Raw genomic sequence first — 25,607 nt, forward strand, 5'->3', positions numbered from 1 at the left:
GTATAAAACTGTGCGTGACGGTATAGAGCAGGGGCGTCCAACCTGCGGCCCTCCAGCTGCTGCAGGACTACATCTCCCATCCTCCACAGCCAGCCCCTGAAAGAGCATTATGGGAGATGTAGTCCTGCAGCAGCTGGAGGGCCGCAGGTCGGACGCCCCTGGTATAGGGCGCTGTGCGTGAAAAGTATACGACACATCTTTGAAACATCCTGAAATCCCGCTTTTCTGACCCGGAAATATCCGTACCTGTAACTCCAGAGGGAGTTCATTGCTTTGTAGAATCTTTTGGATTTCCTCGGTCTTTTTACTCATTTCCTCCAGATTTTGCCTTTGAGTTTCCAGCTCGTTCTAAGACAAGAGGAACAAAGATCGAGTGCAATTACCTTCTGCGACTACAAACCTCAGCCAGCAAATGTCTTCATTATAATCATTTTAATTGATTTACACATTTTGTATAAATAACGTTAACATGACATCATCAAATCGCGACCGCTTTCAAGTAATAGATCGTCAAACCACGTTTTAGAATTCAAAAAGCTAAACGGAACTTTGATGTTCTTTTAGCGGAATTTTTAGTTGCACAGTAATGTACTCACCTGTAACGACGACGCGTCCTCGACGGTGAGATCGGAGCCCTCGCAGAACTTCAGCCTTAACTCGCACCACCGCCCAATGTCTTCCGAGACGGTGAGGGTTTTGTTCCAAAGACGGAAGGCGGTTTTTAGGTTTTCCCCGTAAATGTCAATTTTTTCACATATCTGTATGATGGAAACAGGGCGTCATCTAGCGAGTACTACACGAGACGGTACGGGGATAAGACCTATCGGCCACCACTGGTGGAGTAAACCCAACTTCTCCTGCTCCATAGACAATCCCCCTGATACTATAGACATTCTGACCCGGAACCCTCAGCTACTACAAAGGAACCTACTGGGCACGGATGTTTATTGGAAAGATGATTTGGGATATAAAGGGATCAGGGAGGGGGAAACGTACATCCAGCCATTTATCCACCATCGCGTTGGCCTCCTTCTGGAAAGGCGGACTTTCAAAACTTTTCATCTTATTCAGGTGGAACTGCAGGTTCTTACAAATACGGTTTACTTCCTCGACGTCTTCCACCTGATCGTTAAACTCCTGCTTTACGGCTTCCACCTGCCGGGGAGAAGCAGATACATTATAAATTATATACATTATTCATAATATCTATTATGCATTATATAAGAAATATTATATAAGAAATTTTAAGCAAAAGATTTTTTTTAAAAGAATTTTTTGGGGTTTTTTTATTGAATTAGTACCCCAAGTGGCAGATATTTTATTTAAGGAAACAGCGACCTCTAGTGTCCGACATTAAAAAAGCAATGTGAAACTAAAATAAACACGATAATAATTATATTACCTAACGTATGCGTAAAATGGATATATCTCCAATTCTGCGTGATAAAATATAGCATTTATTAAATGAACTTTTTTTATTAAAGGCTTTCCACCTCCTTTTGTATAAGACACCCTCTATGAAGATGTTAAATCCCCCCCCCCCCCCATTGTTGTGGTTGGTCACCAACATTGGTCCCCCCCCCCTCCAAAGAGAAGTATTCAGGTGGAGAGTCGAAGATGGAGGAGCGGGGAAGGACAAACAGAGACGAAGATGGAGCAGCGGAGAAGGAGAAGCGAAGGAAAAGTGGAGAAGCGGAGAAGCGAAGGAAAAGTGGAGCGGAGATGGGGAAGCACAGAACGGAATCCAAACAATTTGGGGTCCCATCATGTTTTTGGACATTCATATTAACAAATTAAAAAAAACATTTAAAAATGTTCAAAAATTCTCACATCTACTCTCCGGCTCTTGGTGGTTATAAATAAAATGCAAAAAGCCATACCTTGGCGATGGTTTTTTGGAGGTTTTCTTTGCCCATGTAGGATGACCGCAGCGATATTGTATCTTCTCCTTTCTGTATTAGAGAGGTCAGCGCGGTCCGGCACCTCTGGAACCTGCGCAGGAGCTCCAAAGCCTTCTCACACTCCTCCTTACTATTCAAAGACAAAGAAGGGTTTCAGGGTAGAAAATGGATTTAATTATAAAATACATGAAGGGGACAGCAGACATGGCCCAAAAGGCAAAGTATTTCAGAAGACGCCCCAACATTTTCAACCGCCGCGGAATTAAACCGGATTCATCCACAACGAGCAGAACAGCGACCCCACGTGATACATTGTATCTGTGGAAGACCTGATTAAGAGTCTCCCCAACAATAAAGGGACCGCAGATCCAATCGGGCCCTGATGTTAGGAGCTTCTCCAAGTCATGTTTATTTCCTAAAAGTTTTGTACAAAGACTGTTGCAAAAAAATAGAACATTGGTCTGTTGGTCAAGAATCTTGTTGTAGACTTTGTAAAATAATTTATTATTAACATATATTATTATTCTATTACTTTATTATAATAATAATAAAGTGTTATTGTTTTTAACGATTGTTTTAATTGCGCGTGGATACTTTTCAGCTCCAGCCTGGACGTTATGGTGGACAAAATCTCCTACCGTGAGAATCAATTGCATCGCTTTAGATTCCCACGAAAAGGATTCTTTAAGCCAACTTCTGCTAAAAAAAAAAAAGAAATGAATTTATAGAATTATTTATTTCTCCGGTCCGTTACCTGTAAATGATGCACTGCCTTGTATCTTCCCACAATACTTCGCACCGCTCCACACCTTCAAAGTCCTCTCGTTGCGTAGAGACGAGAAGCTCGGCCGCGCCATCAACAATCGAATCTTTTTCTCCAGAGTACGAATCAAGATCTTTTTCAAGTTTAGCCAGACTCTTCATTCTTAAAGAAGATGATAGAAATTATTTCCAAACAGAACAGCGGCTAAGCACTGAAAGAGCCGACGTCCTTCACGTGTTGTCCTTGGATCGCCGCCACTAAGTTCATTGGTGTAGGGAACACAATGTATCTACCGAGATATCTACTGAGATACACCTCGATCTCTGTAACTGCCCTCTAAAATATTGGGGGCATTGAAACAAGTAAAAGAAGACATAATTATTGTTACAGTTTGGTGGACCTTTAAGTATGGTGATGAAAGAAGAATAGTTATGTGGAGCAGTCCATGGTGGCCATGGAGATGGTAGCAGAAGGCTTAGAGGGCTCTTCCCCACTGGGGTTGGGTGGCTTCAATCTGTTGGCGTCAGAGGGTATACGTTAAACACAATTGCCCCACCAACTTAGCTAACACAAGCCTTCAATACAGCGGGGCTTGGGACAGCCTTCTAGGTAAAGGGCAACAGTTGGGGAACATCAGGCAAGGATCGATAATTAAGAGTATTAAATAAAAAAAGTATAAGAAATAAAGTATATTTCTTAAGTCTACAGAACCAACGCTGCGTACCTTTGCCGGATGGAAGGAATCGTTGGATCCTTTAAGCCAAGTTTCTCGGTTTTGTCCTGAAGGTGCTGCATGTGTTTGCAAAATTTGTTGAGCCGAGCGGTCAGCGCCGAGACCTTCTCTCTCCGATCCAGGGTTCTCAGCTCCTGAAGGGTCGCCTCGCGAGCCTTTTCTAGTCTTCCGGAGAATCGTCCAATCAGTTGCTGGCACGAGGTCCCCGTCGCAGTTTCTGGATCTTCTAGTAGGATTTCCGATGTTTGTAAGGAGACGTCCAGCTCCTCGGCTTCTTCTCGTAACGAGTAAACCTCCTTTTCCAATGTTTCAAGTTTCTTTTGTTTCTCCAGCACGGTTCTTCTCTCCATCCCCGGGACGACAGCTTCTGCTTCAGCGGACGACCGTAACGCCTCGAGAGAACACAGAAATGCCTTCAAGGCTTTCAGGGCATTCTCTCTTTCTCTCATCGTTTCGTGGTTTGCCTTTAGCTCGATTTTGTATCGCTGCACGACGCTCAGGTCTTCGTCGATCTCCGCAGGAGAACCCTGACCGTCGACTTTATGGATCTCGTCTTCATAGGAGTTTCGAACGTCCTACAAGAAATGAAGGTACATTTAAAAAAAAAAAAAGAAAAGGTTAAAAAAAACAATGGTCAACACAGCAAGTGTTTTAACCCCTTAATGATACATTGTTTTCAATGGGTTTAGGGACCACCCATTGTCCTTAAGGGGTTAAATATAGCTTAAATAGTTACGATGTTACCGTTAATAATAACCCAAAAACATATCAGTTCTTGGTACCTTGAGGAAGCTCATGCAGGCCCGGCCCAAGGCAAAATGCCGCCTGGGGCGAATTTTAAAATGCCGCCCCCCCCTTATCTACCCTTCCTCTCCCTCCGTCCCTGCCGCCCCTCGCCCCATTATCTACCCTTCCTCTCCCTCCACCCCCCCCCCCCTTGTACTTACCTTTCAGCAGTCCTGCGGCGAGTCTCCCTGTCGGAAATCTTCCGGCACTCAGCATTACAAGCCGGCACCGAGACCGAACAGGGAGACTCACCTTTCTCTCTCTTTCGCTTTAAAAAAAAAAAGGGCTTGGGGCGGCAAAGTGCCGCCCCTTCAAAAGTGCCGCCTGGAGCGGTTGCCCCACTCGGCTCCATTGTCGGGCCGGCCCTGAGCTCATGGTCCAAACAAACAGTTTAATATATTTCAATAGAATACACTCAACATTCTAAATGGTTTTTGGTTTTATTTTATTTGTTTTATATTTTTATTTTATAATTACTTGTAACACACACCACGGGGACAACCTCTCCCTCCATTCCTACAGTTGAGGAATCGACCAAGTAATGAAAATTATGGTAGCCGTTACAGTTTTCAGTAACCCCAAATTCACCCAGACGTTACCTACCTTTATCTCCTGTATCACCGAGCCCATCTCCAGTAATGTGAACTTCTCTGTCTCCTGGCCCTCGGTCTTCTGTTCTGAAACCGTTTCGTTCTGTATCGGCGGATCCAAAGACGTATTAAGAGATTCCGGACTAACGTCTTCTCTCGTTTCCAAATCGCTGAGTTCTTGCGCAACTTTTTGTCTGGCCTCTTCTAAGTTTTTGGAGAACCCGGAAAGCAACTTCTCACAAGATGTTTCTCCTCCGACTTCTGGATCTTCCAGAGAGATCTCTGCCGCTTGAAGGGACACGTCAAGCTTTAGAGCCTCTTGCCGCAGACGGTATACTTCCTTGTCTAATGCTTCAAGTCTTCTTTTCTTCTCGCGGAGCGTTGTGTCGTCCATCCCCTGAACAGCGGCTGCAGCTTCGATGGACGACTTGGTGGTTTGAAGAGAAGACAAGAAATTTTCCAGGGCTTTGAGAACGTTCTCTCTTTCCATCATGGTTTCACTTGTGGCTTCCAATTGAGTTTTGTACTGGTGGACGACGGATTGAACCGACTGATAATCTACTGGACTTGATGGATCAACGACCTCGTTAAGAGATTCCAGTTGATCACACTGTTGAATCTTATCTTCAACGCAGTACTGAAAGTCCTACAAAAACGACAAAACAAATCCGGTGTTAGACCAAAATGTCTCTATTCGTGTTTAACGAAGACAAAATAACATTGGTAAGGACGTTGGCACTCAGAATTCTGTCAATTCTAATATTTTTTTACCTTTAGCTCCTGGAAAACCGATTTCATGGCCGAGAGGGTGAATTTCTCCATCTCCTGTTTCCTGGGCTTCTGGTTGGATTCACACAGAACAGTAACATCTTCTTCGATTGGTAACAGAATATCGATTGTGGAATCCAGAGACTGGACCCTATGTAACGACAAAGATTCTCTAATGTGTCACAAGAACATACAAGCACAGGCTGGTTTAGAACATATCTTCATGCGGTTAACGCAAAAGGAAATGCTATCTAGATCATTGACACCATATGTTAGGACAGGGGCGTCCAACCTGCGGCCCTCCAGATGCTGCAGGACTACATCTCCCATAATGCTCTTTCAGCTAAGGGGCTGGCTGAGGAGTATGGGAGATGTAGTCCTGCAGCAGCTGGAGGGCCGCACGTTGGACACCCCTGTGTTAGGATATACATTATTAAGAATCCTGCTGATTTTTCTTGCCCAAACATTTGACTTACGACCCTTATGATTATTACAGGCTTGCGCTTACAAAGACAACGTCCCCAACTGTCCATATACCATGAGACTCAATGTGTTAGTAGCGGGAGAGTCGGCGTGGATCAATCCTAACGTGAAGGTACGGATTAAGTACGATTATTTCCATACCGGCTTGCAATTTCTTCTTTAAGAGTTTCCAGGTCGGTCTGGAATATCTTTCTTTTCTCAGATAATTTCTTTTTCTCCGTCCCATCCACGAGGTCCTCCAGAGTACGCGAGGTGCTCTCAAACTTCACCCAGCGCGGCTTTGCTTCGGCTTGTAACTCCTAGAATAAACAACGTTATTATTACACTTTATTTTACATAAAATAGCTCAATTGATTTACAAGAGTTGTAGCCTGAAACCAGCCTAGATTTTATGAAATTTTATTTATATATAAATGTATAGAAATATGTATGATTAAATATATATATAAAGATATATACTGTATGTATATATATATATATATATATATATATTGTGAGATTGTGAACCCCAGGGAGATGATTAGCATGGCATCTGAGTACAGCTGCTATGCAGATTATACATAGGGGTCCCTGGGGTGGAGCAATTGGAGAGCAGGGTGGGCCAATGCTCCATTTCCCCATTCTGTGGAAACTCCATGCCGGCTTTTCCAGGAGGCTAGAAGTCTGCAGGATCCGGTCCGGGATTCCTATGGGGCCGGCGTCAGGCACAGGTGCTGGGCATTAAAAACCCCTGGAGCCTGATACTCAGAGACTGTTGGGGGAAGAGGAAGCTCCCTGCACTCCCAGGGGCAAGGAGAGGCCCTGAAGAGGACCATCCCTGAGCCAAGTGAGGCAATACCTGCCCGGACCCCTGTGTGTGCTGTCTGGGGGAGGTTTTCCAGTGCCTGGCGTAGCTGGGTCTGGCTGGGAGGTTGAGTTAGTGGGAGATTAGGCCGGTCAGTCTGGACCAGCATAGTTCAGTTAGAGACGGCTCCAATTGGGAGCTAGGTTTTATTTTTATAATTTGGTTTTTTGGGGGTTTAAGCGGTTAAAATAAAGCACTGTTTTGTTCAAAGCTGCTGTTCCTGACTCTGATTGCCATAGAGGACTGTGCTTAGGACCCCCTAAAAGTGACATGTATGGCCCTCCTGCTATAGGGGTTGTCACAATATATATATATATATATGCTGTATTTACATACATAAAACAATTGTTATAAATTACTTAAGTTACACTAACAGTATTAATAACAATATTCATTTTTGTCAACAAAGTATCAACTTTTTCAAGGAGAGTGACCTTTTAGACTTCACAATTTTGGGGGGGAATCATTTTGGACAAAACATTTAAAAACATCCTTTCTTACAGCTTACGATGTAAAACGTGTATTTTAAGCCGTACCTGTAGCTCGTGAAGTCGGCTTTGAAGATCTCGAATGTCTTCGGCATCCCGCGGACTCTCGGTAATAAATTTCTCTCTTGTGCTTTTTACCAAATTTTCCAGATTAGACTTCTCAGCATCGTACCTTAATAAAACAACGTATTCTGTATAAAACTGTATAATCAGGAAAACTATTGAAAATTATCACTTTGTGTCGTTTTATATGTATATATATATATATATATATATATATATATATACACTGCTCAAAATAATAAAGGGAACACTAAGATTACACATCGTAGATCTGAATGAATGAACTAATCGTATGACGTCCGTCCGTCTTTACATAGCTGAATGTGCTGACAACAAAATCACACAAAAATTCTCAATGGAAATCAAATTCATCAACCCATGGAGGTCTGGATATGGAGTCGCACTCAAAATCAAAATGGAAAACCACACTACAGGCTGATCCAACTTTGATGTAATGTCCTTAAAACAAGTCACAATGAGGCTCAGTAGTGAGTGTGGCCTCCAGGTGCCCGTATGACCTCCCTACAACGCCTGGGCATGCTCCTGATGAGGTTGCGGATGGTCTGAGGGATGTCCTCCCAGACCTGGACTAAAGCATCCGGCAACTCCTGGACAGTCTGTGGTGCAACGTGGCGTTGGTGGATGGAGCGGGACATGATGTCCCAGATGTGCTCAGTCGGATTCAGGTCTGGGGAACGGGCGGGCCGGTCCATCGCATCAATGCCTTCCTCCTGCAGGAACTGCTGACACCCCAGCCACATGAGGTCTAGCATTGTCTTGCATTAGGAGGAACCCAGGGCCAACCGCACCAGCATACGGTCTCACAAAGGGTCTGAGGATCTCATCTCAGTACTTAATGACAGTCAGACTACCTCTGGCAAGCACATGGAGGGCTGTGCGGCCCCCCAAAGAAATGCCACCCCACACCATTACTGACCCACCGCCAAATCGTTCATGCTGGAGGATGTTGCAGGCAGCAGAATGTTCTCCACGGCGTCTCCAGACTCTGTCACGTCTGTCACATGTGCTCAGTGTGAACCTGCTTTCATCTGTGAAGAGCACAGGGCGCCAGTGGCGATTATGCCAATCCTGGTGTTCTCTGGCAAATGCCAAACGTCCTGCACGGTGTTGGGCTGTAAGCACAACCCCCACCTGGGGACGTCGGGCCCTCATACCACCCTCATGGAGTCTGTTTCTGCCCGTTTGAGTGGACACGTGCACGTTTGTGGCCTGCTGGAGGTTATTTTGCAGGGCTCTGGCAGTGCTCCTCCCGCTGCTCCTTGCACAAAGGCGGAGGTAGCGGACCTGCTGCTGGGTTGTTGCCCTCCTACAGCCTCCTCCACGTCTCCTGATGTACCGGCCTGTCTCCTGGTAGCGCCTCCATGCTCTGGACACTACGCTGACAGACACAGCAAACCTTCTTGCCACAGCTCGCATTGATGTGATGATCCTGGATGAGCTGCACTACCTGAGCCGCTTGTGTGGGTTGTAGACTCCGTCTCATGCGACCACGAGAGTGAAAGCACCGGCAGCATTCAAAAGAGACCAAAACATCAGCCAGGAGGCATAGGAACTGAGACGTGGTCTGTGGTCACCACCTGCAGAACCTCTCCTTTATTGGGGGTGTCTTGCTAATTGCCTATAATCCCCACCTGTTGTCTGTTCCGTTTGCACAGCAACGTGTGAAATAGATTGTCCATCGGTGTTGCTTCCTGAGTGGACAGTGTGATTTCACAGAAGTGTGATTGACTTTGAGTAACATTGTGTTGTTTAAGTGTTCCCTTTATTATTTTGAGCAGTGTATATATATTATATTGTTTTTTATGCATTTTTACAATGTGTCGAGATGTGAGGAATTACTTATGTGTCTTATACGTTTTATCCAATTACCTCCTTAACATCGTATCTAAAGTGGAACCATTCGTTTGGTTGTTTTCACATATTAAACTTCCGTTCCGGTGCTCGGGGTCGACTTCAGACATCTAGAGAAAATAGTAAGTAAAGGAAAAAACGTTAAAAGTCTTTATTAAAGCATCTACATTTAAAGGCTTTTGCATACACCTTCTAAAAAAAAAAATGAAAGCCCCAAACCTCACGTGATGCAGGACTAAATTTGCAAAAAGCAATATTGTTGCAAAGGTCTAAATAAAGAAGATAGGTTTCCGTGTACCTGTTCTGATTTGTCGCCGGCTGCCCCGTTTTCGTAAGCAGTAAAAGGAACGCTGCAAAGAAATTTAGAAAAGTTAGTAAAACATTTCCTTGGATTTTTTTTTATTTTATTATTATTATTTTATATTATATATTATATTATCAATTTTATCTGCTAATCAAAAAAAAAAAACAAAAGCATAGAATTAAAACAAAAATGTAGTAATGATGCATTTTAATTTTTAAGTCCGAAAATACTTTACGCTCAGTCACGATTCTGGATATAAAGATTTTTCCAAAGTAAATATTTGAACATTAATGATTAATCAGGAGAATGTATGTGTGTATGTAACCACTTCTGCCACCAGGTGGAGCTCTAATCAGGTTATTATTATTATTATCTTTTATTTATATAGCGTCAAGAATTCCCGCAGTGCTTCTTACAGTCCCTATACTCAAAGGGTCTGACAAAACTAAGAGAAACCGATACATTAGATGGCTTTGCACGCAATCTTACAATCGTACTGTATATATATATATATATATATATATTGTTTTTTGCATTTCTTCTGAGACTTACTTTTTCTCGTGGAACTGTTTAGTCTGACCTTGATGAGTCAGTAAGGAACTTAGAACCTCGGACGCTCGTCTCTCTAACGCCTCCAGCTTTCTTGCACACTCTGCAATTAATGCGTCGGCATCCGCGTTATCTCTGGACGGCCATGGGGCATCAACCAATTCCTTCATCGCTTGCAGACAACGGTTCAGCCTCCCCTGACAGCCTTCCTCAGAAAACAAAACCTGTACAAGATAACGTTAACCCCGTTACGTGTCGGCAGGATAGACTCCGAGCGACCCCAGATTTTTTATTTTTTTTTAAATGAAAACATATTTTTTTAGATAAAATAAGAAAATAAATGGTTGATTTTGATCTCGCACCCTGTGATCTCGAATGAGGTCCTCGTCGCCTCGAGGATCCGCGGACTTCTCCTCTTTACGGATTTGTTCTTCCAGTTCGCAGAATAACTCCTCGAATCTCTTTTTTTCCACAAGAATTTTTAATTGAAATACATAGGACTCTATCTCGTCGCGAACGGCCTGGAATCGAGAAGCCGATACGTTAAAGTCGCCGTAAATACTGTTTCTAATGGAGAAATATGCCGAGAATCGGTCATTTTTTTGTACCTGCCACCTGTTGCGGATGTCGGCGCTCACCGAATCCACGGCCGCCTTTTCATTAGGACTCGAAATGTTTTTCATTTGATCGGCTGATTTCAAAAACCCGTCGAGATTTTCATTGCCGTAACTCCCCGCGGTTTTCTGCAAAGAGAACGGAGACTTACAATAATTTGTGAATCCAAATTCGTCTAAAAACATTATTTTCTGTGTTATCGCGGCTTTAAATACTCGTTATTTATTACTGAGAGTTACAGCAGCGGTTTGGTTCCAGTGCCGTTTTCTCTTTAATAAACTTTTCAGTTAATAAACTTCAGCCCCCCAAAAACCCCACAAGCGTCTCGGAGGACAGTCGGACCTCGTACTGTGAGATGAACTCCTCGGGGGTGAGTCTTTGTCCGAGGAGACGAGTCGCCGCCGTGATGTACCATTCAAGTTTGCTCTTTGAACTCTCAAACCTGTCTTTTATTTCAGCCTCGGAGGAACGCGACGCCGAAGCAGGGGATTCCTGCTGAAATGTAACAAAACACGTGTAACAAGAAAATAAATATTTATACAAAAAATATATATAAATAAAACATAAATAATAATATTTTTTTTTTAAAACAACAAAATAATAATAATAGTATGCTACTTAAAAATAATACTAGTATCATACATTAACAACATTCTTATGCTCGATAAATACAAATAATTATATATAATACTAATAATAATAATAATACAAAAATATACTACTACTACTACTACTACTAATAATAATAATACAAATACAAAAATATACTAGTACTACTACTGCTACTACAAATAATAATAATAATAATAATAATAATAATAATACAAACATATACTACTACTACTACTACTACTACTACTACTAATAACAATAATAATAATACAAAAATATACTACTACTACTACTAATAACAATAATAATAATACAAAAATATACTACTACTACTACTAATAATAATAAAAAAATATACTACTACTACTACTAATAATAATAATAATACAAATACAAAAATATACTAGTACTACTACTACAAATAATAATAATAATAATAATAATAATAATACAAACATATACTACTACTAATAATAATAATAATACAAATACAAAAATATACTAGTACTACTACTGCTACTGCAAATAATAATGATAATAATAATACAAACATATACTACTACTACTACTACTACTAATAATAATAATACTACAAATACAAAAATATACTAGTACTACTACTACTAATAATAATAATACTACAAATACAAAAATATACTACTACTACTAATAATACTACAAATACAAAAATATACTACTACTAATAATAATACTACAAATACAAAAATATAATACTACTACTACTACTAATAATAATACAAATACAAAAATTTACTAGTACTACTACTGCTACTACAAATAATAATAATACAAACATATACTACTACTAATAATAATACTACAAATACAAAAATATACTAGTACTACTACTACTAATACTACAAATACAAAAATATACTAGTACTACTAATAATACTACAAATACAAAAATATACTACTAATAATAATACTACAAATACAAAAATATAATACTACTACTACTAATAATAATACAAATACAAAAATATACTAGTACTACTACTGCTACTACAAATAATAATAATAATAATAAAAAACATATACTACTACTACTACTAATAATAATAATAATACTACAAATACAAAAATATACTAGTACTACTACTACTAATAATACTACAAATACAAAAATATACTACTACTACTAATAATAGTACAAATACAAAAATATAATACTACTACTACTACTACTACTACTACTACTAATAATAATAATAATACTAATACAAAAATGTACTAGTACTACTACTAATAATAATAATACAAATACAAAAATATACTAGTACTACTACTAATTATAAGAATAATAATACAAAAATATACTACTACTACTAAAAATAATACCAAAAATATACTACTAATAATAATAACAATAATAATAATAATAATAAATTAACTTCTTAAAGTCGCTTAGGAAAAAGTTTGTGAAAGTTTGTGAAAATGGTCACTTTACTGAGTTCCTTGTGTTTTGGTTTTGGTTTTTTTTTGTGATGTTACCTCTCCTTCAGGCGGGTTGGTTGGAGTTTTGCTGCCATTCTCCACTTTCTTCTGCTCTTCATATACTTTCACCTTAGAGAAAATGTCATTAAAATTCGAACCACGTACCAGGCAAAAAAAAACAACAAAACATTCCCAAAATATTAAAGAACAAAAGCCAAATTATTCTATTCTATTCAAACACAACCGGCTCTGTTTTAAAATGTATTATTCGTTTTTAGACATTAAGGCATTAAGTGTGATTTAAAATAACCTTTTTCATCGGTTTTGTACTTTTAAAAAATACCATGCATATTTTGGTACAAAGTCTGAAAAGTGGTCTTATCACCATAGCAACCAATAGAATGCTCCAATATGGATTTTTTTTTTAAGTTTCTCTGTATTCTCCCTATTTTTATTTTCATTATAATTGTATATTTTATTTTCCTTCAACAAGATATTTTTTCTAGAAAGAAAAAAAAAAAACACAAAAAAAAAAAAAAAGTAACTAAGTCTTAAAAAAACATACATATTTGTTCCATCGACCGTTTACAGCCTTCAGTGTGCTGGAGAGTTTTGAAGCCGTCTTTTCGGCGGTTCTTTCGATCAGGAAGTTTCCATCGTTGTTGGAAGACGCGTGGACGGATTTCCACTTGGACATGATCTCCATGGGAACCTGGATTTGTGTTCCAAAATATTACTCATCGCTAGAAAATAATGGCTGACTCACCCGATACGTCTGTTTAGACACTACTCTGGATTATGGATCTTCCGCCCTGCCTCCTCTTTTACTTACATTCTTACCCTCTACCACCTCTGCTGGGAGGCAGTAAAGTAAAGCTTCCTTCCATTCCATTTAAGCCTCTGAGCCTCTGGTTTTAGATGATGGCCTCGCGTTTTTACCCCAATTAAGTCAGAAAATGACCTACTTTAACATTTTGTATCCTTTGTTGTTCATCCAACCAGCGTGTAATTAGCGCGATATTGTTTTCAAAATGAGTCCAAGAAGAGAGAACGTTTTCCAAGTTGGATTTGGCGTCCTGGGCGGCCTTTAGGAAACGTTCATATTTCGACTGGATCGCTTCATACTCCTTTATGATTTCAGAATCGTTTGCTGTATGACAATATAAAAAAAAAAAAAAAAACAAGAAAAAAAAACTAGACTTACATGCTTTAAAGGGCTACTGGCATGATGGATGAAAGGGTTAATTACTAATATCCAATTAATATCCAAAAAGACAGCAATCTTGGTCAAAAATGCTAAATTCAGAAAATGATATTACTAAAAATGTTCCACTTTATACAAAGCATTTTTTTTTTATTTTTTTTTTTTTTAAATGTGCTAATTATTTAACATACCAAAAAAAAACTCCTCTTACAAAAATCTTTAATATATATTTAATATATATATTTGTTTAAACCGGGACGTTGCTTACAATATTCATCTGAAGCCATTAGCCGGGCGTTAAGCTCCCGGAATCTCTGGAAAGCCGTCTCAAGTTGAATCAGCATCTGTTTTTCTTCCATAAAATCCTAAATATAAAATTAAAGTTTAAAAAAAAAAAAAAAAAAAACTGTAATTTTTTTGTCCATCAAATCCACAACGATGTGTTAACGTGCGCAAGCGAATGTATAGGTGAATAGATATAAATAATAATATTAATAATAATATAGGTGAAAAATACATTATTTCCTAGAATTTGATGATAATAAAGTCTGCGTGGGTGCAGAAAACACGTGTGACGGGTATTTAATCGGGTTGTTGGATACCGAGGAAATTTAAAAAGTTTAACCCCTTAAGGACAATGGGCGGTCCCTAAACCCATTGAAAACAATGCTTTTTGGGCCGGTACATGTACGGGCTTTGTCATTAAGGGGTTAAAAAGCAGTTAAAGGGACAGGACAGGGGGTGGCATTTAAGTCAATGAGAGCTTTTTCTGGCCATGTTCTCCATAGTTGAGTATATCATGGGTGACGAGATGTGTCAGCCCCAGACCCAACTCATTAGGGCAGGGACAGACCCCTCCCCCCATACATTAGCAAGGGGTGGGGCTTTAAAATTTAAAGAGACCTCTTTGCTCTCATATAGATCAATGTGAATATGAAGGCTGTCCCTTTAAGTTCAGAAGTGAAGGTAGAACTGGGTGCGGACTGGTTAATAAACCACCTTTATGTCAATATTTACACATAATCGCATACAATGATAAAAAAAAACACACATCACGTACAAAGCACAAAGATCCCATAACAACGTGATCCAGAAGAGGAATTGAGCTGCGCTACGGAATCTGTTGGTGCTCTATAACATGCAATGATGATTCGCTAACATTTGTTTTGGGGGGGGAAACCTGGTTAAAGTGGGGTTAACAAAACAAGGCTGCAATCCTGGCAAAAGTCTTTATTTGCTCGGATTCAGTAACATTTTCAGACGGCTGCTTTGATTCTTTTTTTATGTTTCACTTGTAATTCCACACACAGCCACTGGGGGGATACAACAAACTCTTTAGTCTGCATTTGCATGGAGCCTGGATCCTTTCTGTGTTCTTTTTGTTGTCGACTCTCCAGGACCCTTCATGGAACATAGTGTAACAAAGGCTTTAGGCAACATTTACATGGTGACTTGATCCTTTCTGATCCCGTTTTATAGAAATCGCACCAGCACCCTTCATGGTGAATAATTAATGCGGTGAAATTAAATCTAAACAGAATTGGACAATAAACCCCTATATTGGAACTCACTTTCCAGTCGGCCAGAAGCGCCTCAACCGATTCCCAGGATTTGTACTTTCCAGTCCAGATTTTTAAACTGGGTTTAGCCTCCTTCAGCAGCCCCAGCACGTGATGCGCGGCACAGCGGTAATCCACAAGAGCGATAAAACTCCCTTCTACTATTTTAATTACCCTAAAAATAAAATAAAAATATTTAAAAACAAAAAAAATAAGTTTATTTCTTATCAACATCTTTAAAAAAAGCAATTTTTAGGTTCTTTCGCATCAAACAAAAAAATGAAAAGAGACGAAAGTTTTAAGAACCGGCTGTACCTGCTTTTCATCTCCTCTATCTTATCACTCGGCACAAGAATCGCCCCGTTTTCATCTAAGTTCTTGAAGGATTTGACGGTTTCCAAATGATCAGCAGCCGGGGATATCATATCCTGTAAGAGATTTTTAGTGAAATTAGTAAATGTGAAATACGTATTTTCAACAGAATAAAATATCCCAAGAATTGATGCGCTTGAAGCTCCCCAAATAACGTGGATCCCCTGTCTATGGGAAATATTAATACAGAAGAATTCCGGGGTTACATTACAAATGTGTTCCAGTGGCCCTTTATCACTCCCATCACTCCTGTGTTCCAGTGGCCCTTTATCACTCCCATCACTCCTGTGTTCCAGTGGCCCTTTATCACTCCCATCACTCCTGTGTTCCAGTGGCCCTTTATCACTCCCATCACTCCTGTCTTCCAATGGCACTTTATCACTCCCATCACTCCTGTGTTCCAATGGCCCTTTATCACTCCCATCACTCCTGTCTTCCAATGGCACTTTATCACTCCCATCACTCCTGTGTTCCAATGGCCCTTTATCGCTCCCATCACTCCTGTGTTCCAGTGGCCCTTTATCACTCCCATCACTCCTGTGTTCCAATGGCCCTTTATCACTCCCATTACTCCTGTGTTCCAATGGCCCTTTATCACTCCCATCACTCCTGTGTTCCAATGGCCCTTTATCACTCCCATCACTCCTGTGTTCCAGTGGCCCTCTATCACTCCCATCACTCCTGGGTTCCAATGGCCCTTTAGCTGAAAATAGTGACCCCAAACCTGGTACTGTACAAAGGGCTATAGTAATGAAAGCTCTAAGTACTGGGCAGTCACCATAGGAACGAGGTAGTTAATAAGTGATTTAGAACTTGTGACGTATTGAATGATTGCACCTTGTAGAAAGCTGATATCTTTCGGAGCAGAGACATCGTCTCGTAGGGGTTCTCCGACTCGGGTAATTCTTGCATCTGTAGACGTTCTGCCCCCGTGAGCCACGTCTCGATGTCATTCAATGGAGGCGGTAAACTGCGGTCCAGGTCTTCCTTCCACTCTGCAATCTAATAAACACCGAAGAGGTCAGAACCACCGCAGCCCAGATAAAAAACCCAGAAAAAATGAGTCATCAACCCAAAATACCATTCCAGGTGACAAAATCATCATCAAAACTATTTCCACAGTTATTTCAGTCTTTGTTTGTGAACAATCGTCAACACGTTAGGATTAAAAACCTTATTTCCGATTCCATTAGAATTCCTGGGTGATAATAACGTATCACATGGTTTGTTGGCATGAATCCCTCGACAGGTTAATGTGAATGAGAACATAAGGTGAATTCGGGTTGCTTCTATGCAAATTTTTTTTTTAAGTCAGTTCCATATCCGACTCATACGGCAACCTAAAACCTGCCGGCAGATCGGCCCCATTCGGCCCCCGTCTCGTCTTAGATTCAGGAGCCGTATGTCTATCCCATGCATGTTTACATCCCCTCACTGCTAATGAAGTCCGTTCCTCCATAGACTTTCATTAGTCAGAGTGTCTGTCTGGGTGATTAAGACTGAGCCATTCTATTGTTTCCCACAGGCAGTATGATAAGGAGCCAGGGTTTTTTGTAGACAAATAATATTAAAGCGTCCATTTCCCTTAAATATATAATAATGCTATATATATATATATATATATATATATATATATATATATATATATATATATATCTTTTCACCTGGGTAGTTATATTTTCCAAGGATTGCCTGATAAGCGCCTGGTCTTCAACCGGCAAAGACGTCATCGCCAAGTCAGACAGGAAAATCCGTTTTTGCTCATTAAACTTTCTCATGAATAGAAGAATTTCCTAATTAAGAAAAATAAATAAAAGAAAATAATTATAAATGGAACAAATATATATTTCTTATAACCCCTGGTAGTAAAAAAAAAAGTGCTTTTTCATATTAAAAATGATTTATAGAGACGTGCCGATACTAACGTTGTACTTTTTTGCGTATGTTTCAACTTTCGTTGCAGCAAATAATTCTTTTAATGCCTGATCTTCTGCGTTTAGCCACTCTACGGCCTTCTTCACCCGGACCTGAAAATAGAAGAAAACGGAGTAAATCTTAATAATTCATACAATCACTAATGGAGAGCAGAGTGATCAATTTATTAATAACATTGTATAATGACCATATCACCCTCTTTAGTGTAATTAGGGTTATTAGCCTTATTATGGGTAAAATTTGACAGAAATAAACCCAAAATGTTCCCCTATGGAATCTGGTTTTATCTCATTTATACGCAGATCTGGAGGCGGCCATTGTTGTCAGTCACACTGAGCTGCTGCTTTATGGCGATGCTAATGAAGTCCGCCCTCCATTGACTTTCATTACCCAGAGAGTCCGACTGGGTGATTAAGACTGAGCCATTCTATTTTTTTCCCGCAGTAAGTATGATAAGGAGTCAGGGTGTTTGTCAAGTAGATCGGGGATCAGATAACAGAGCGAGAATCATACAAACGGCTGATATGCAGCTGCCTGAAAAAATTAGAACTAAAATTTTAAATAATAAACTTAAAAAAAAGAAAAAGAAACTTTTGTTGTGTTTTCTGCTGTTTTCTTTTAGCAAATAATTATACATTTTTAGTCCTGCTTAATCAAGGGCCGAGCCCAATGCTGAAATCTAGTGCACGGGTCATCATTTCCAGCAGCTGTCCGGCAAAGCAGCCATCATAGCCCAGGAACACTAGACAATCATTCCCATCTACGTCAGCACAGCCGCGGAATATTCTTCATCAGATAAAATAATAAAGATTTTTAGATTCATAAAATCAGCGTTTTACCGGCCGACCTCGATGAATATCATAAGAAACGTTCAATATTTTTCATCCCGCTCTAGAGTTTTTGGGAGTGTAACAAATGAACAGCTGTCCTGAAACGCGTGAGAACGGACATAAAGAAGTCAGTGTGCGACCGCCGGCTCGGCTGCTGCTCGTCTCGGACAGAAGGAGACAGCTGCATTCACACAAGAAGGGACTTAGTCTCGTTGGGATATCTGCTGGGACTCGCTCACCACGAACAATGGACCTGTCCACGTCGTGGCGTTGGTTCCTCCAACAGAGCAAATGTTTCCTCCCCATCCATTACTGGAGACGCATGGAGAACCTCAGAGCAGAACATTTCCCTTCCAGATTGATAAAACGCATTAAAGTTACCGGAGCTCCGTGATTATTAACTCAATCATTTGTTTTTATTAGCAACTCGGGACTGCTTTCTCGGGATCGGGAATGTGGATACGAACCGGCATATCTTTCTTTGGTTCCCCCGCGTTCTTGGAGTATTGTAGGAACTGCGCCACGTACGTCATGATTGACTTTTCATCGGGATCAGAAACACTCAAGTCTGTAAAGCAAGTGTGAACGTTTACTGTTACTGTTATAATAGCTGCGAAAGAAAGCATCAGAAGAGTTACAAAGTAACATAGAACCTGACGGCAGATCGGCCCCCATCCGGCCCCCGTCTTTCCTGCTGTAAAGACTCAGATCAATCGTTGGTCTTGTCTTAGATTCAGGAGCCGTACGTCTATCCCATGCATGTTTAATACCCTCACTGTATTACCCTCTACCACCTCTGCTGGGAGGCTGTTCCACTTATCTACCACCCTCTCCGTGTTTTTTTTTTCATTCCGTTATTGCTCTCACTGCTATAAACTATCCCTTCAATTTAGAAATGCACCGTCGGGTTCCAGAAGCCTGGGGATTTCTAATTCACTCTCTGCGATTCTGAACGCTTCTCGTAGGTTTTCGTTATCGGTCCTCTCGTGAATTTTGTCCATGTCCACGAGATCCGGCCTCAGAGAATGGATGATCGCCAGAAAGGCCAAGCCCGTCTTCCAGCTTGATTTGAAATCTTTTATATCGATCGACCCGTATCTGGAAAAACAAAAATCATTTTAAAGGGAAAATTTCCCAATATCCCAACTTTTACCAAACTCAGTTCACTCACTAGAACCGCCCACAGCCTGCGCTTTTTTATCAGTGTAACTCATAGAAGCTGAGATGGGTGGCAGCCTGTGGCAGATCCAGAATAATCTAATTTCCTGTCCTGGAGTTCTCTCCCTTCACTCTTACAAAGGCTGCCTGAACCAATCAGCAACAATCAGCAACTTAACAGGTGAGGGATAACTTCACGGGAAGAAGTAACCCTGCAGATCCCGAGAACAGGAAGTCTTAAACGGAACCTATTATCATTTTTAGGCTCCCCGAATATGGGCCGTGTATACGTTGCTACCCTCTACTTACTGCCCGCATGTTTCTTTTGCCCATTGCAGGAGCACTTTCTTGGCCGACAGCTTCCACCGAGACCTGGCGCTCTTTTTAGTCGGTGGGCTGGCGGTCGGTGAAGCTCCTTTGTTAGCCTCGGTCTTCTCCTCCGCGTCTGCCAATATCTTGGCGAGCCCTTCAATCTACAAAACATTGCAGACAATCCACACAATTCATGATAAGTTCATCAATAATTCCAATAACAATAATCAATAATACAATGAATGCTCTTCCTAGCTTCTGGGAACATTCTGGGAAGCCATTGAATTTGGGGTCAGCGGTTGGGTAGAAGTCAACATGACTTCTCGTGCTTTGGGAGGTCTCCACTGGCCAAGTGTTTTAAAATTCAATGGGTGGAGAACCAAAAAAAACGTTGGCAGTTCTCTATAAACAGCAATTCTAAGGCAAATAGGTAAAAAAGGACGATCGGTGGTAACATTCCAATCACTTTGGTAGAACTTTTCACCAACGAAGTAACAACTTAGTCGCCGACAAATCTTAATACTTCTATTTTGTTTATACATTCAAAATTAGTCAACAATTTTTTTCTAATTTACCAAAATTTTAAAACTTTTTTTTTTTTTTTTTTAACAGAACAACTTTGTCTGAATGTTGGACAAAGAAGGATAGATCGTTTCAAACAACAAACTCACGTGAAAATGCAAAATGATTTTCCAAATTAGGCCGAGTACAATAGACGGCTTTCCGCTAATGATGTCCTCCACATGAATATTAATGAGTTTGATCTACAAAAAAAAAATATAAAAAAAAAAGGGTTATTCCAGGGCGTGCTTCAAAAACGGCTAAATCAGCAGATATTTTCTGGAACGCTATACGCTTACCGAACGTCTCTCTAGAAAAGTCAGGGCCGATGCGATGTTGCTTCTAGATTGAAATACATTTCTTCCCTTTTCGCGTGGCTGTAAAAGACAAAGAGGACTCAATGAGGACTCGCGATCGCTGGCAGAACTTTAGTGTAAACCATTAACATAAAAAAAAAAAATTCCGACAACATTTTAAGATGATTTGGGCAATTTTTGTAAATATGGTTAGTAACAAAAATGAGCCATTTAAAAAAATAAGAAAAAAAAAAAGAAAAATACCCACAAATTTTCATTTTCTATACTTTTTAAACAGCCTCTGTTGGATTAAATATCTTCAGAAGATAAGCGACCAATCAGAGCGCAGACGCCAAGTGCGCATTTTCCAAGAACGCCATAAATTAATAGGGAACAAAAAGGCAAATCTGCGCCTAAAAATATATTTGTATAAGAAATGTTGTTTTGTAACCGGAATGTAAATGGATTTTATTTTTATTACCAGTTCCTCTCCAGATAAAACCTCTAATAAGTCCAGGATAACATGCCCATCCTGGATGTCGGTAAATAGGTCCGTAACAGACGATGAAAGGGGATGCTAAAAAAAAAAAGTACATAACAATTGAAAAATAATTTTTTTACAAAAAAAATGTATTACATTAAAATCTAATTTTTCAAAAAATTGTTTTCTATATCATTTTCTATAAAAATCAATAATATATTGCAGGAAGCAAAAATAATTTCAAAAAAAATAAAAATAATAATATTAATAATAATAATAATATATATATATTTTTTTTTTTTAACTATAAAAACAGCACGATATGTCCTAAGAATTGCACTATTTTGCACGTAAATAAGCTTTTCTCACCAAATGCTCTTATTTTAGCTCTCTCATCTCTGAATAGATATTCTGAGAAACATACATATTGCTTAAGAACGGAAATCCCAATCCTAAAAGCGCAGGGTCGTCTGATTTAATTAGCGAAATCGTAATAACGTAACAAAAAATGTAACAAACAGCCTTTGTAGGAAGTTCTTGGGATTCTTTTGTATCCCAGGTGGAAATGTCGAGCGGATACGGATATAACGGTGGGGAAGGACTTGCCTTTGAAAGCTGAGAATTTATCCAGTTGGTGAAGGTTTTCTTCTGAGTCCCTTCTTGCTCAGCTGTAAATCAAGAAGAAGACATTGTGTCCGTATATTCTAAGCAGAGACCTAGCGGTAGGGTTACCATATACATGTTGCTGACCACCAACGAGAGTGCTGCCCCTCTGTTTCATCAAGTTTATTCCGCCCCATAATGCAAAGGAGAGAGGTAAGTGACGTGTTAAGATTATATACGTCCTGGACAAAGCAGTTCACCCAATTTAAAGAACACCATGCGGCCCCCGTCTTTGTAAAGACTCAAACCTTAATCAGTCGTCGGTCTCGTCTTAGATTCAGGAGCCGGATGTCTATCCCACGCGTGTTTAATACCCTCACTGTATCACCCTCTACCACTTCTGTCGGGAGGCTGTTCCGCTTAGCTACTACCCTCTCAACAAAGTAAAGCTTCCCTACGTGGGCTTGGCCCTTTGTCTGGCGAGTTCATGTCTGCGCATTTTGCTTGCTAAGCATTTGGTGAGAATCCAATAAATGTAATATCTTTAGATGTACTGATGTTGAGTTTGTCTTTTATGTTATTTTATTACAGCTCCAATTGTTTGCTTTTTGGGTTCCATTGACCATAAACCTTTGATTCATAAATCTCAGAGTGTTTGCCCGTGTAATTGTTCAGACTAATTGAAGACATACAGTTTGTCAGATGTGATAAATCAGAGGAGTAGACATTTCCAGGATAATGTAGATTAGGTAAAAGTAGTAGGTATATGGAGAAACAAGCCAGCAGAGCTGGTCTTTGCATGGAGCATTTCGAGGGTCCCTGTTTAATAGGGTTTCAGACCCTAGGTTTTGGGGTCTCAAGATCCATGCCAAGGATATCAGGTCCCTTAAACATTTGAACATCAGTTGAGTTGATAATTAAGGATTATTAGTTTAGCGACAGCCTATATGACTTGGCACGGTAAGCGTATGCTGGGGAAATAAGCAGATTGCTTGCAGGGTAATCAAAATAAGGTCAGATAAGGTCAAAAGAAGAGTTTGTAGAATCTTCAAAAAGTGTTTTTAGGACAATGCTCGGTATTAGAGAATTCTCCATCATACAGAAAATGGGATTCCAGGACTTCTAACCATTATTATTATTATGTAATGTTACAAAAACTGGGCCAAAAGTATGTAATACAGCATTAATAATAATAATAATAATAATAAAAATAATCATTATTATCATTATTATTCTTCAAACCTCATGTATACTACAAATAACAAGATAAAATGAATTACCGCATACCAGCCCTTTTTTTTTTTGTTATTTTAAAGTGTAAATGCAACCAAATATTAAAGATTATTAAAAAAAAATTAAGGTAATTTTATGTAATTCTCCCTGAAAATAATTTTGTGAATACATCAGAAAACTCCAATTATATTCATTAAAATAAATAGGAGCTGCACAGACTAGACCGATTATATTGCGATAATTGAGCAGACTATAATTTGGGGTTAATTTATGTGTATTGTTCCATAACGTCCGTGAAAGGAATGCGTTGGCTCTTTAGGTTATTCCATGACTCAATCTCTAATTGTCTTTATCGAACTAAAGGTTATTAGGCTTGAAGCCGCCAATCAGTGGAAAGAAAGTGCCCCCCATTGAAATCAGTTGGAGCACTTTCCGCACATGCGCATGGGGGTCTGAACATTCCCCGCCCCCCCCCCCCGCGCGCCCGCAGGGTTCGCCAACCAACAAATGTGAGTATATCACATGCATGGAGATAGTTAGGGGGCAAGGATAGGGGCAAACGCATTTGGGGGGATTCTGCAAAACCCACCTCCCGCATGCATTTGTAAAAAAAATGTTATGAAAATTTAAAGGGGCCACACAGCTATCATATGCATTAAAGTGGATTTAATGGCCGGGGCGTCCCTTTAAGGGGGTAAAGGACGACTCGATTGCCCTCACATTTTAAAGTATCCACATACTTGTTTGCGTGATTCTGCACGATGCGTTAGAACAGGTTTTATAACCTAAAGCCACTCCGGGGTAAAAAAAAAAAATGCATATTTCAGTCTCACTGAAAGTCACTCAATCGGACGCTTTACGGAAATTCCCACTTTGTAACATTATTAATAATTCTTTTCGAGGCCCAAAGTAAATATTTTTGCTGAGGGGAGAGCGCAGGGAGATAGCGTATGATTCAGAGCCGAACAGAAAAGCGCCAATTCGTTTCGCATTTATCGTGAGCGTTTTATCAATAGGGGAGTTACCTGGATAAACAGGGAGCGGCGAAAATATTCACTGTAATACCTGCAAATAAACGATCTGATACGAAATACTGCCAGGCACCAGCAGAAACCTAGACATTCCGGCATATCGGCCCCCGTCCGACCCCTGTATTACCCTCTACCACTTCTGCTGGGAGGCTGTTCCACTTATCTACCACTGTCTCTGTAAAGTAAAAAAAACCACCCCCTCCCTGCTTATATAAGACGCTTCCTTAAACCCGTTCTGCTTGAATTCCCTTCATTTTAAAGGATAAATCTTACCCTGCAGAGCAGAATGCCGCACGTCGACATCTAAAACCTGCTGATCTCCTTCCGGCAGAGAGGTCCCGCTGTCCGTAGACATCGTAAAGACCTCATATGTACGGCGTGAAGCAGAGTCTTACAAGAAAAACAAAACACAGTGTTGGTATTTAGCTTGGACTCCAAAAAAAAAGGGAAATCTGCTTTATCAGCATTAACCATTAAACATTCTCCACCCTCTCTGCCCTGCGGCGGATTTGTCCAGATACATATAACGTGCACAAACAACAAACTGTTTCTAAATCCCCTCCTGTGTTCAGATTCATGATTTGAATGAGATAAGATATAATATATATATATATACATATATATATATATAGATCCCATGTGTCCTTCTCTACGAGGGTCAGTCCCTCAGTTTGAACAAAACCCATTATTCTTCTTCTAAATGCCCCACTTAGTTACATTAATAGCTCCATATTACCATGTTACAAAGTAACATAAAAAGTATCAATAAAGTATCAGTCAAATCTCCAACCACATAAAAGTTTTTACATAATGTATCAATTTATTTTATTACATTTCTATTTATTTATTTTTTTAAACTATTTAATAATGATTGAGATATGAGTTTTAAAAAAGTATATATAATGGGTAAACAGGACATAATGAGTAGTGCATTATATTACAATTTGGAGGTACGGAAACAAAAGGTGAGGATATAATAAAAAGAAAAATCAACTGGAAACAACAGCGAGATAATTCAGTGGTACATAGTTTAATATTATTACTATTATTATTATTATATGTATTAGTATTCTTTTTTTGCTTTATGATTATTAATTATTATTATTATATTATTATTTTTCCTTTATGATTATTATTTTTTTTGCTTTATGGTTATTATTATTTTATTATTATTTTTGCTTTATGATTATTATTATTTTATTT

The 25,607-nt window shown here is 39.6% G+C and overlaps 1 protein-coding gene across 1 annotated transcript in view; it reads right to left on the bottom strand.

The window, feature by feature from the left end:
- LOC149273569 (nesprin-2-like) overlaps positions 1 to 24,759 on the bottom strand; it is a 95,206-nt gene extending 70,447 nt beyond the window's left edge. Inside the window, exons 1-29 of the mRNA XM_089506142.1 lie at positions 24,678 to 24,759; positions 22,144 to 22,205; positions 21,538 to 21,633; positions 21,060 to 21,137; positions 20,871 to 20,963; positions 20,197 to 20,360; positions 19,631 to 19,827; positions 19,197 to 19,297; positions 17,890 to 17,991; positions 16,802 to 16,966; positions 15,908 to 16,020; positions 15,605 to 15,767; positions 14,302 to 14,398; positions 13,795 to 13,979; positions 13,395 to 13,541; positions 11,078 to 11,254; positions 10,753 to 10,887; positions 10,507 to 10,605; positions 9,310 to 9,401; positions 7,405 to 7,528; positions 6,166 to 6,323; positions 5,545 to 5,692; positions 4,787 to 5,419; positions 3,389 to 3,972; positions 2,656 to 2,826; positions 1,881 to 2,031; positions 997 to 1,155; positions 597 to 758; positions 247 to 348 (exon numbers count right to left, since the gene is read on the bottom strand). Of these exons, the coding sequence (XP_089362268.1) occupies positions 247 to 348; positions 597 to 758; positions 997 to 1,155; positions 1,881 to 2,031; positions 2,656 to 2,826; positions 3,389 to 3,972; positions 4,787 to 5,419; positions 5,545 to 5,692; positions 6,166 to 6,323; positions 7,405 to 7,528; positions 9,310 to 9,401; positions 10,507 to 10,605; positions 10,753 to 10,887; positions 11,078 to 11,254; positions 13,395 to 13,541; positions 13,795 to 13,979; positions 14,302 to 14,398; positions 15,605 to 15,767; positions 15,908 to 16,020; positions 16,802 to 16,966; positions 17,890 to 17,991; positions 19,197 to 19,297; positions 19,631 to 19,827; positions 20,197 to 20,360; positions 20,871 to 20,963; positions 21,060 to 21,137; positions 21,538 to 21,633; positions 22,144 to 22,205; positions 24,678 to 24,759 (4,740 nt within the window). The remainder of the gene's footprint in view (positions 1 to 246; positions 349 to 596; positions 759 to 996; positions 1,156 to 1,880; positions 2,032 to 2,655; positions 2,827 to 3,388; positions 3,973 to 4,786; positions 5,420 to 5,544; positions 5,693 to 6,165; positions 6,324 to 7,404; positions 7,529 to 9,309; positions 9,402 to 10,506; positions 10,606 to 10,752; positions 10,888 to 11,077; positions 11,255 to 13,394; positions 13,542 to 13,794; positions 13,980 to 14,301; positions 14,399 to 15,604; positions 15,768 to 15,907; positions 16,021 to 16,801; positions 16,967 to 17,889; positions 17,992 to 19,196; positions 19,298 to 19,630; positions 19,828 to 20,196; positions 20,361 to 20,870; positions 20,964 to 21,059; positions 21,138 to 21,537; positions 21,634 to 22,143; positions 22,206 to 24,677) is intronic.
- Between the last annotated feature and the right edge of the window lie 848 nt (positions 24,760 to 25,607).

The sequence above is a fragment of the Sceloporus occidentalis genome, unplaced genomic scaffold, assembly GCF_023333645.1.
Source record: "Sceloporus occidentalis isolate IW3139 unplaced genomic scaffold, rSceOcc1.0.p SCAF_366, whole genome shotgun sequence".
NCBI lineage: Eukaryota > Metazoa > Chordata > Lepidosauria > Squamata > Phrynosomatidae > Sceloporus > Sceloporus occidentalis.